Source organism: Bufo gargarizans, chromosome 2 (assembly GCF_014858855.1).
Source record: "Bufo gargarizans isolate SCDJY-AF-19 chromosome 2, ASM1485885v1, whole genome shotgun sequence".
Lineage (NCBI taxonomy): Eukaryota > Metazoa > Chordata > Amphibia > Anura > Bufonidae > Bufo > Bufo gargarizans.
The window spans coordinates 505670823-505683579 of record NC_058081.1 but is presented as its reverse complement, the minus strand read 5'-3'; the positions used below and the strand labels follow the sequence as shown (position 1 = coordinate 505683579).

The 12757-nt window shown below is 48.9% G+C and overlaps 1 protein-coding gene across 1 annotated transcript in view; it reads right to left on the bottom strand.

Moving 5' to 3' along the window:
• Positions 1 to 728: 728 nt before the first annotated feature.
• Positions 729 to 12757, bottom strand: part of POLR3B (RNA polymerase III subunit B) — a 127561-nt gene continuing 115532 nt past the window's right edge. The window contains exons 27-28 of the mRNA XM_044277931.1: positions 9090 to 9263; positions 729 to 1182 (exon numbers count right to left, since the gene is read on the bottom strand). Coding sequence (XP_044133866.1) covers positions 1053 to 1182; positions 9090 to 9263 — 304 coding nt within the window. The 3' untranslated portion in view covers positions 729 to 1052. The remainder of the gene's footprint in view (positions 1183 to 9089; positions 9264 to 12757) is intronic.

Genomic DNA, 12757 nt, shown 5'->3' with positions numbered 1-12757 from the left:
CCTCATACCGACTCTAACAATGTCTATCAGTGTTAAGAGCATCAGAGTATACAAGGACATACCATTTTGACAAGGACATACCATTTTGACAAGGGGAATGGTAATGCAGTTTGCAATTTTTCACATATTTCCAAAAGGAATAGCAGAGGATCGGCGCAATGCAGACAAAGATGCTCCAGCATTGTTATACTGGAATACGAGTATGGACTAACCCGTCAGACATTTCACATTCCGTCATAACATGGACGCATAACAGAACACCAAAGAAACCAACATGGCGGACATTTCCATTACACAGGGAATGTCACACAGCTCTATTGACTGCTGAATGGACGATGTAATACTTTATGAATTGATACGGAGTGCACATATTTGGTGTCAGGAAAGCTGGATGATAAGTGCTGTAGGTACAGCCATACTGGTTGTAGCTTTCCTAGAAGCAGATGTGACAGAAGACCAAGTGACAGAAGGGAGTAAACTAATGGATATCACCATGCATCCACAGTGTCACACATCTCAGCTTGTCAAGGAACGAAAAAAAAGATGCAAAACTTGGCAGCCAATCAAAGCTCAGCGATTATTTGTTAAACTCACGTGGAACAATGAAAGCTGCACTGTGGTTGGCTGCTACAGGAAACAAGGCCTGTGCTTCCTTGGCTAAAAATGAAGCCTATGTAGATTAAATATAGTGTCCATGTAACTAGGAAAATTAGCAAAGAACCAGGAAATAAGTCACAATTTCATATTTTATTAACGTTTGAGACGATGATCATAAAAAATCAACAAAACATCTCCTCACGTCACTGGGTTTCAATGTTCTCTGAACATTTATAACTTTACAAATATAATACAAAGCTTCATTAGATGTACTCCTCGTACATGCTGAGAACCAGATATCCGTCTGCCTGCATCTGTGGCATGGTGCCAGTCCTACAGACAGCGAGAAGTCCATAAATAAATCAGTGTCTGCAGCACACTGTCTCAGTCCTAATCCTTACTTCTCCCTGTTTTATTCATTTTTAAAAAGAAGTCCAAGGTCTACAGCATAATGGTCACTCATTGTATCTTGACAGCTTAAGCCTGGGTATGATATTCATCGACTGCAGTTCTTGGAACAGGAGTTTGCAGGCGTAGGGAATCCTCAGTGAAGATACGTGGCAGGATGATTTGCAGTAATGGCACCTAAAAAACATATACAAACTGATCAGGAATAATAGTGAAGATGAGGGTTATGGTGATAGTGATGGATAATGGCGGGTAAGAGTGATGACAATGATGGTCAGTGCTGCAAGCATTGATACTCATGACGCATGGACACACACATCTCACTCATAATGATGACACTTGGTGGAGAGAGCGATGATGATGATGGCCGGAGTAATAATGGTGAGTGGAGAAAGTGATTGGCATTGAAAATTCTGCTGATATTTTTTTTCCATCCTCCCCACAATTCAGTTTTCTACAGTTTTGCAATTAGTGATTAGCAAATTGATTCGTAAAAATGGCTTTGTCTCATCAAGCAGGGTTCTGCTCCTGCGATGGGGTGTCCCCGAAGCGGAGGACGCTCCCCTGCCACTTGAAGGCCAGGGCTGGACAGCATTGCTGCTCCAAGTAGTGGAACAAATGCAGAGGCTTTGCTTCTGCTACTGAGACTGTTCACGCGCCACTGCCCAGAAGTGTAGCGGCGCATGTGCAGTCACTGCTCCAGTAGTGGAAGCAGAGCCTCTGTATTTGTTCTACTACTTGGAGCAGCGGTGCTGGTGCGCATGGGAGGATTGGCCATAGACCCAACAAGGAAATTTCATGGTGGGCTGATGCCCAGGGGGCCACTTAATCCCTCCTCTTGGCCATCAGCAAGGTACATAAAGATCTGATGCTCTCAGCATTAATTAATATAGGAGCAAGATACAGCTTCATACTGTGGGGTGGGCAGCAGTATTTAGTGCCGCACTGTGGTATTTGGTTCTGCCAGTGCAGTATTTAATGCCGCACTGTGGTATTTGGTTCTGCTAGGGCTGAGTTGCCAAGCCCTGTTAATCAAGTGACGGGGGAGCATCCTCATCTTTGGGGACACCCTATCATAGGTGCAGAACCCTGCTTGATGAGACAAATCTATATTTATGAATCGATGTGTTCATCTCTATTCTCAGTACATGATATGAAACATTAAATGGCAGTGTTACAAATACATCTTGTCCAAAAAGCAAGCCCTCATATGTTTATGTGGATTGAAAAATATGGCTCTTGAAAGGTGGGGATGAAAAAAAAAAAGAAAGCATCGCTGCCAAAATTTTATTGGTACTTCGGCTTACGTTACACTATAGTTCCATCCTGGCCACAAACATACCACTTCCCTTAAATTATTACGAAATTTACAACTCACATTTTACATGTTGATTGTAAAGCAAAACATGAGCATCGGGTATTTTGCTTTTGGGACCCCCACTGATGACTGGAAAGAAGTGGCCACGGGACCCATTCAAATAAACTCAAAGGGAGAGATTTATCAAAACTGTGTAAAGGAAAACTGGCTTAGTTGCCCAAAGCAACCAATCAGATCCCACCATTCATTTTTCAGAGCTCCTTTGGTAAATTAAAAGTGGAATCTCGTTACATAGTAACAGTTTATAAGGCTGAAAAAAAACATCCGTCCATCCAGTTCAGCCTGTTATCCTGCAAGTTGATCCAGAGGAAGGCAAAAGAAACCCCTGGGAGGTAGAATCCAATTTTTTTCACTTTAGGGGAAAAAAGGTTCCCTAGGTTATTATGGGCAACTAAACCAGTTTTGATAAATCTCCCCATAGACTTACAGAGGGGAAACTTATCAGAATTATTTGAAGTCACTTTTTCATGAGCTTCCATTGCCACAATTTGTGCCAAATTTTTCTAAACCTCGCCTTCTGTCTGATAATTTTGGTGCATCTTTAGACAACATTTTATTTTATCTTTTTACTAGAGATGTTACTCCAGTTTTTTTTATGCCAACCCACTACTGGAGTAAGATCGCATCTTTTCTTGTGCAAATCTAGTGCATCTCTAACACAGCTAACCGCCGGCACCTACTTTCATAAAGTGGCAAGAGCATCGTAAAAATTACAAAAAGGTGTCAAATTTGTATGCACAAATGGCACCCGCAAAAAACGAGATTTTTGTATAACTTACCAGTAAAATCTCTTTCTAGCTCTTTCCTTGGGGGACACAGAAGACCTTGGGTATAGCTCATCTCCCTAGGAGGCGTGACACTAAGTGAAAACTGTTAAGCCCCTCCTCCATCAGCTATACCCTCAGCCTGGAGAGAGAGACTGCCAGTTGCGTGTCCAAGTAGTGAGAAAAGGCAAAGTCCAACAAGTGGAAACAACAAGCCAACTACCCAACGGGTAAACAAAACTCGGAAACCGTGCAGAAAAAAACCAATGAATGGGTGGGTGCTGTGTCCCCCAAGGAAAGAGCGAGAAAGAGATTTTACTGGTAAGTTATACAAAAATCTCGTTTTCTCGCCCAATTTCCTTGGGGGACACAGAAGACCTTGGGACGTTCAAAAGCAGTCCAAGAGGGGAGGGACCACAGCACCAAGGCGAAGCACCCCGGAGGCACCAACCGCTCTGGTGAAATGAACGGTGACACCAAAAAAACAGAGCCCTGCCCTTGAGCAGTAACCACAGCAATAGCCATGTGGTTAAGCGGAGGAAAGCACCCAGGAGCCGTGAACCTTGGCGCGGACCTCCTGGAAACAAGAGACCGAGCGTCGACAAGAGTCGGAGATGTCCAAGCAAAAAACTGCAGACACTTCAAGTAACAGAGTCCCAGTCGCAGGTCCAGGCCAGACTGGAGAAGACCGAATCACGGGAAGAGAAAGGCAGAATTGGGTGAATGCCCAGCTTCCTAAAGAACCCCAGGGAAGACCCTAAGTCAGACAACAGAACCCGGACGAAGCACGGCCAGGAGCGAACACTAGTGTGCTCGCTGGACTCGTCTGGGCAGACGGGAGGAAATCCAATGCGAGTAAGCGCAAATCAGTGACACGGCAAAAAGGTTGGGAAAACCGGTCCCGTCGGCCCCCGAGCAACGCCGTCCCGAATCCACGCGGAGTGGGGGAGCAGATGGACAAACGGAAGGAACCGAACGGGACCCGGCCAGTTTCCAACAGACTCCAGGACAAGTCAGGCTAAAGTCCTCGTCGTTGTAGCCACCACAGTAAGGTGTTCTACAGACCCGAAGTGGGGGCTTGAAGGGTAATCTTGACAGAAGAAAGTAGGCACGCCAGGTTACCGAGAAGGTAAAGTCCAAGCAGGACCAGCGCCCAGAATGGTAAAAGTAATCTGCACCCAGCGGGAGGACAGAATGCGGCAAACCCGGTAATAGGCACACAGCTAGTACAGCCAGTGTGAACAATGGAGACAGTACGAGGTCATAAGGAACACCGGGACCATCCATATGAACAACCATGGTCTCCCCAGGGGGGAGGGCAGTGAAGAAACAGCCCCTGAAGCCTGGCCGGGGCAGAAGCCACATCGAAATAAAACTGACCCAGGAGAAGCCAAAACAGAGCCGTCGAGAGAAAAATAGCCGAGAAGACGGATGACACCCTCCAACCGCAAGGAGGAGTGGGCAACAGGGAAGCCACAGGACCGCTCAAAAGCAGAACTCCGCTACTCCGAGATGTCCGGCTCACCAATTCGCAGAAGGCGAATACCCTAACGAATCGAAAGTGGAGGTCCCTGAGACCTCGGTAATCGAGCAACCAAGAGAAGTTGGGCGACCTGCTCGAAAAGAGCGGCTAGAACCTGGTAGCAAAACAAACTGAAGCACGGAGGGTGCCAACAGGAAGGACTCAAACCAAAACGCATCCAAGAGGAGGAATGGCAACAGGCGAGGGAACCGTAATCCGGCCAGAGCCAACGTAGACTGCAAGGGACGCTGGAGACAGCACTCTCGACCATGTGACCGCTTGCGCTGGGAAGCAATGCCACAGGGTAACTAATGGGTACGCATCCAGGAACCACAAACACTCCCCAGGCGGAAGGGCCAACGAATATGGTGGATACCGTCACAACGGAAACACCAAATATACCCTCCGAACAGAGAATGGATACCACCCAGCTCGCTGCAGTAGAGAACAATAGAGCCCTTCCAGGCCAGGTGAACAGAAAGATCTCCTCAGAGAAGAGTGCGAGGCCGGCGGCAATCACCGTATCCCAAGAGAAAAACGACAAGTCGCAGGAAGAATGGAGGCATACGTACAAGCAGCCCCATAAGCAGTGAGAAAGCCAACCCACCTACGGAAGGAGAAGGCATACACGGCCCAACAACGCACAGAGTAGCAGCCCCCAAGAGCGTCCGCCCACTGCGAAATAGTCATACAGCAAGGAGGGCCAGCCACAGAGCCCCACAAAAACCACAGAAGTGCAAAGTGCAACCGGAAGGGGGGACATACACAAGACTAGTATGGCATGCGACGGAGCGCAAGCAGTCCGCCCAGAAGAGAGGGCAATGTACTTGGCAAACAGTGCGGGCAGCAAGCGTGCAAAGCCCGCCCCACAAGGGGGTGATGCCCAAGACCAGCACCTACTTCAGAGAAGGAAGACATACCATATTCCGCCCAGAAGAGGGCCATGCACATGGCCACACCGCATCCAGCAGGACGTCCACCTAGTGAAAAGGGGACATGCACAGGGTAATCCTAGCATTAAGTGAGTGTGCAATAATCCACCAAACACCGAATTTTGTGAGAGTACAACTACTTCGCCAATGAATGGGGACAAGTACAAGTCCAGCACAGCACATACAAGGACAGTTGTGAGTCCTGTGAGCGTACAAAAGGTCCACCCATGGAATGAGGGGTGGTCACGCACAAGGCCAGCACCGTATCCAATGGGAGTGCAAGCATTCCACCCATCTTAGAGGCCAGCAACGTATCCGGTGAGAGTGCAGTATGCCGCCCAGAAGGGGGAGCCATGCCCATGGCCAGTATTGCAACCAGGGAGAATGCGAGCACCCCGCCATGGATGGGGGTCAGGCACCTGGCCAGCAGCACACTGGCGAGAGAACAAACACAGTCAGTGAGAGTGTGTGTATGTTGCCTGAGGAAAGGAGACATGTCCATGGCCGGCAGCGAATCCAGTAAGAGTGCCGTACACCGCCCACGGAAGGGGGAACATGTATATGGCCGGCAGTGGATTTAGTGAGTTGCAAGCGTCCCACCATGGAAGGGGGTCCTGCACGCGGCCAGCAACTTATCAGCGAGAGAACGACCCCAGTCAGTGAGGGTGTATGCATGGCGCTTGAGGGAAGAAGGCATGCCCAAGGCCGGCAGTGAATCCAATGAGAATGCAGCATACCGCCTATGGAAGGGGGTTATGCACATGGCCGGCTGCCCAGCACCATAACCAATGAAGTGCAGTATTCCGCCTAGAGGAAGGGGTCATGCACAAGACCGGCAGCGAATCCAGTGAGTGCAGCATTCCGCCCCTGGAAGGGGGTCATGCACAAGACCGGCAGCGAATCCAGTGAGTGCAGCATTCCGCCTATGGAAGGGGGTCATGCACAAGACCGGCAGCGAATCCAGTGAGTGCAGCATTCCGCCTATGGAAGGGGGTCATGCACAAGACCGGCAGCGAATGCAGTGAGTGCAGCATTCCGCCTATGGAAGGGGGTCATGCACAAGACCGGCAGCGAATCCAGTGAGTGCAGCATTCCGCCTATGGAAGGGGGTCATGCACAAGACCGGCAGCGAATCCAGCGAGTGCAGCATTCCGCCTATGGAAGGGGGTCATGCACATGGCCGGTATCAAATCCAGTGAGAGCAGCGTTTCGCCTATGGAAAGGAATCACGCACATGGCCGGCAGTGAATCCAGTGAAAATGCAGCGGTCCCCTATGGAAGGGGGTCGTGCACCAGACCAACACCGTATCTGGTGAGAGTGCAGAGTCCACCTATGGAAGGAGGACATGCACAAGACCGGCAACGAATCCAATGAGTGCAGCATTCCGCCTATGGAAGGGGGTTGTGCACATGGCCTGCAGCGAATCCAATGAGTGCAGCGTTCTCGTGCACATGGCCAACACCGTATTCGGTGAGAGTGCAGTATTCCACCTAAGCGGGGGGTCATGCACCAGGCAAGCCTGCAGCCCGAGAGAGTGCAGTATCCCGCCTAGGAAGGGGTTGTCTGCACATGGCAGTTACCATAGCTGGAGGGTGACGAACTCTGCCAACCGAAGAAAAAGGAGAGCGCATGCACTTGGCCAGCGCTGTATCCCGGAGAGGGCAAAGAAGGGAAACATGCACCAGCCGGGGAGTGCGACACCATGCCGCTCATGGAAGGAGCACGCATACAGGCGGCGCTACTGAGATAAGGCTGCAGCGTCCTGCGCAGCGCACAAGAAATCCATTAGCTTAACCATGTTATGCATTTCTAAATAAAAAATAGCCTCACTGAGGCAGAAGAAGTGCCACCATACAGGTGCCCAGCATAGAAGTAGAGGGGGGGGGGGGGGGGGGGCGCGCCAGCCAAAAAGGCCCATCAGCCGAGCAAAACAAACTGAAGCACGGAGGCCGGTACCCGAAGGGTTAACAGCCAACCAACCTGGAAGGGAGGAGGAGGCGGCGCCGCGATCCCCTGGGGGCGGGGAACCTCCAGGCGGGAAGAATTCGCGCCCGGAGAAGTTCCCGCCCCCTCCAACAGAGGCCGGAAGTTTGTGGCCTAGCAGGCCGTGAAGCCGGGGCCTAAATTTTCTGCGGCACCCGGCTGACCGGGGCCGCACAGGAAACCGGAGCGGACTGCCTGGACAAACCGGCCGCGGAAGCCCACCCCGCGGACCGGAAGTCAGGGGCCCGGGTGGAGCGCCGGAATGCGGCCCAGTAGGCCCGAAGCCTGGGCCAAAATTTGCGGCGCCCGGCCGGCCGGAAGTCGCCGACGGCCGGCCGGAATCGTTGGAGCATCGTGCTCAAGCCAAATGCCGGCCGCGGGAGTCCACCCCGCAGGCCGGAACAGTCGGGGGCCGGGAAGGAAGTGCGGCCCAGCAGGCCGGGAAGAAGCGCCGGAGGTGCGGTCGCCCAAGCAGCACTGCCGTCAGCAAAAGGCCCCCGGTCCAGAGCAGAGCATCGGTGAGGGGATGGGGGGACCCTGAGACCAGGTGCCCGTGAGGATGTGAGCACAGCGTTCCCAGGAGGGACGCTGATAAGTGAAGGGAGGCGATGTGGTTGCCTATTCGCAGCATTCTGCTGCTAAAATGTCCCATGAGGGCCAGAAGGGAGGAGAGGGAGCAGGGAGTGGAATGTCGCCCCGCAGCACCCCAGGGGCCAGCCTAGGTCCAGCAGTGACCGAAGGGTCCAAGTATGGGGGGTCAGGCACGCAGGAGACCAGGGTAGGGGGTGGGGGACGTAGGGCTGGAGAAGCCACTCTCTCACCATAGTCGTCTTCACCCTCGGTCCATTCCAGCAGGGTCGCCCCTTCAGCTACTGGCACCGTAGTGGCAGGACGCTGGGAGAGGGACTTGGCGTGCGGGCGACCCTTGCGCTGGCGGGATGTAGGGGAGCTGGGCTGCCCTGATCCACCTTGTCTTCTGTGGGGGAGGCAGCAGTGCGGGTGACCGGCACTGGCGCAGCTCAACCCCGGGAGAAACAGAGAGGTCTAGTGCGTCTCTGTTGTCCCTGATGATCTGGAACAAAAAGAAAAGAAAAAAGTAAAAATCAAAATTTAAACAAGGAGAAAACAGCCCTGCAGTAGCAGGGAGTGTCTTGCCTCCTTGGACACTAAGCAAAAACTGGCAGTCTCTCTCTCCAGGCTGAGGGTATAGCTGATGGAGGAGGGGCTTAACAGTTTTCACTTAGTGTCACGCCTCCTAGGGAGATGAGCTATACCCAAGGTCTTCTGTGTCCCCCAAGGAAATTGGGCGAGAAACATCACTTTTTAGCTCCTAAACGGAGACACAAAATTATAAATTCCCCATAGAGTTATATTGATGGAGTTCCTATTGAAGTCAATGTACTGTGCACAAATGTGACCCAATGTAGTTACACAATGAAACAGAAAGGAATAGTATAAGGGGGTGAATACTTTTACAGGGCTATGTATTTACACACAGACTTACCAGCCAGAATAACCAAGTAATCCACACTGTCCACAAACATCCACCTCAAAGGCATCACTGGAAATCATCAGTCTCTCCAGTAGCAGCATGCTGGCCCCATAACCAATTAAGCAGTCACGTTCCATTTCTCCAAGACGCAATCCACCATCACGGGATCGTCCTTCAGTAGGCTGCCTGGAGAAACAAGAGAGAAGAGCAAAATTATGACCAAACGTCTACTGTATAGAGACAGGGCTTTCTAGAAAAAGTTTCCCCCAAGTTATTAAGGTCTTACAGCTCCTTGGAGTCGTCACTAAAAGACTTTGGAATTACCTATCTGACAAAATGTCTTGAAAATGCATGAAGAGCATAAATTCATATTAGACAGCCAACTAGTCTTTTCTTATACTCTAAGGCTATATTCACACGTCAGTATTTTTCTATATCCCGAATTTCGGTCCGTTTTTTGCGGATCCGTTGTTCCTGAAAATGTTTCCGTATGTCATCCGTTTTTTGCGGATCCGCAAAAAACGGAAACATGTATAAATTTCAATAAGCAAATAAAGTTGTTTGGATTTCTTTGAAAAAAAAATGAAAAAAAAGTTTCTGTGGGCAGGAATTAATTTCCAGGAACGGAATCCGCATAAAACGGATGACATACGTAATGACATACGAATGTCTTCCGTTTTTTGCGGATCCATTGACTTTGTATTATACCAGGATCCGATTTTTGTGGAAAAGAATAGGACAAGTTTTATATTTTTTCGGACATGCGGAACGGAACAACGGAAACGGACAGCACACATTGTGCTGTCCGATTTTTTCCAGGACCCATTGAAAATGAATGGGTACAGAACTGGTCCAGATGTGTTCCGCATAAAACGGAACAGATCAGGAAAGAAAAAACGGACGTGTGAATGGACCCTAAGAGTGAGTCCACACACAGTCTTTTCAACTTGGACTCCACCTCTATAATCCACATGCAAAACATGTGCAGTCCACCTTCCACTGATTTCTATAAGACGACCACTCGAGAGTTCTCTTGGAACACTTTTTCCAGCTCTTGGTTTTAAAAACTGTGGTCCTGACATAAGAAGTGAGATGTCCATTCTTGGTGCAGATTCTCCATCCCAATGTCCCACTGAAATGGGAAGGTTCACAACGACATCAAAACCAGTGTGGAATTTTGAAATGGCATGGATTTTGCTCTGATATGCACTGCCAGCTGTGAGACTATGTAGACAGGGCTGTGTCTTTCCAAATCACGTCCAAACAACTGAACCTACCACAGGTGGACTCCATTTAAGGTGTAGCAACATCTCAAAGATGTGAGGCCCCCCCAGAGTTAAATTTCATGTCATAGTACAGGGTCTGAATAATTATGTCCATAGTTTTTCCTTTTTTTAAAAAATTCTAGAATTCTGCTTTCATTTTCTCATTATGGGGTGTTCAGTGCAGATCGATGGGGCAAAATTTTATTTTTATTTTAGCACAAGACCACAACATAACAAAATGTGAAAGGGTCTAAAGACACTGTACGCTATTCACACATACATAGTTATTACTAAAGGCGGGTTTACACCACACGATGCGACACAGACAGTCAGTAAAGGAGACCGTGCATTTACATGCAGCCATCTCCTTCACTGTATGAGGACGAATGAATTGCTACTGTGATCCCACGTCCTCATACAGAATCAATATTTCTGGGCAGCAGATCGCTGTTTAGACTGCGCGATCTTCTGCCCAGAAACGATGATTGATGTCCCTGCACGAACGATGGGATCACTCAATGAATGTGCGTTTTGGTCATTCATCAGGTGATCAATGGCATGTTTAGGTGGGCAGATTGTCGGGAACGAGTGTTCGCTGTTACGGTGGTTCCTAATAATCTGCTGGAAAATTGGGCAGTCTAACACTCGTACTGGCCACTGTCACACTGACCACAATTCACCAACATCACCATCACTCAGAAGGTAACACACTGGTGTCGTTCACACACTGACCATACTCGCACACTCACCGACGTCACTGAAGTAACACACACTCGAGACACTTGCACTTTTAATTACGTCATGGCCATCACTCAAAGATGCGACAGTCTGACAATACAATCACATACCGTAACTTGCACCCACAGTAACTCCTGCTGAGAAAGATGTCACACTCACGACCATCTAACTGATGAACTAGCTACATGCAGAAACCACAAGTATTAGAATGGAAAATGAATTTCAGATGCACGGATAATTTGGCACACATCACTGACACTGTAACAACAAATACGTATAGTATAGTCCCTGATGACCATAATCACTCAAACTGATGTAGCACTCTTCCTACACTCACACTGACATTGCTGTGTCAAATACACCCACACCCATACATAGCTAGCATTGCCACTAAAACGGAGGCTCCAAGCACAGATCTCACTCATGTGGCTGGTACTCGCACTACTGTCAGGCTGATCAAACCAATCATGGTCATATATGTATACATAAATGTACAGATACTATATGCAAGACACGTGTATACGAGCTGTGAGCCATACATAGTGTGTATAACCCAATAAGTGTCATAGGATCCCCAAATTCACGTGTACAGCCTGTGAACAAGGCAGAGGGGGAAAAAGTTGACGAGCTTTCACATAACTACTCATCTCCTACTACCCCCCCAGAGAGCTCAGAGTGCAGTGAAGAATAAAATGAACAAGCACATGGTATATGTGATCCTACTAAAAATGATAAGGACAGGCCTCTCGAGTCACAGGTGTTTAAGGGAATTTTTTGGTGGAGGGGAGAAAAAAATAAAAATTCTTCAGGCATAGAATGGTAAAATAAAAAAAGAACACAAATACAAAGCCCGGCACAAGGTATTTACTTTGGAAACATCCCCATGCAATAGCTCACATCCAAAAGCGGACTCTGATTACACACAGGAGACGGTCACAGCTTTTACTGACAGCCCTGCTGTCCTGAGCCTTTTCTGAACATGTCTGGAACAGATGCCGTCAGGTCACCTCTCCCCACTGAGGACCGTGCAGTGACACTCAAGTCTGGGAGATTGGATTTATAGTAAATACCCACGTCTAGTAGAAACTGGGCAGGGTCCCGAGCGGGCTTAAAATGGTAATCCACTTTCGGCAAATACAGCCTAGTCTTTGTACAATGAATAGGTATGCAATTTTCTAATAGACTTTGGGTATCAACTTAATTCAAGTTTTCAAGATCTCTGACTGCAGTCTCTGAATGGGGACCTTCATAGTCTACTTCCACAGAATGGGAATCTGTCCTGGTCATGTAATGGACACTATAGTTATTAGATCTCTGCAGCAGCGTCAGATGACCAAAACGGGTTGTCCTCTGCTGGATAAACACAATGAAGGTGCTCATTCACTGGCTGCAAACAGAGATCTTGGAAACTGAGAGGAATTGATTTAAAAAGTGCATGAAACAATAAGTGCTTGTACAAGCAGAAATGGGAAAAGCTCTTTTTTTTTTTAAACACATTGGTGACATCCACCATGCAAATACAGGGGATGTGCACAGAAGAAATATGTGGTGGGCTCTGGAGCACGCTCCATACGTGGAGGATGCTGGCTGTGTAACATGCAGCGACTGGGATTGGCAATAACTCCGTTCTTGGTCAATAATCCTTCAGGTGCCACACTACATAAACATCGGGCGCTG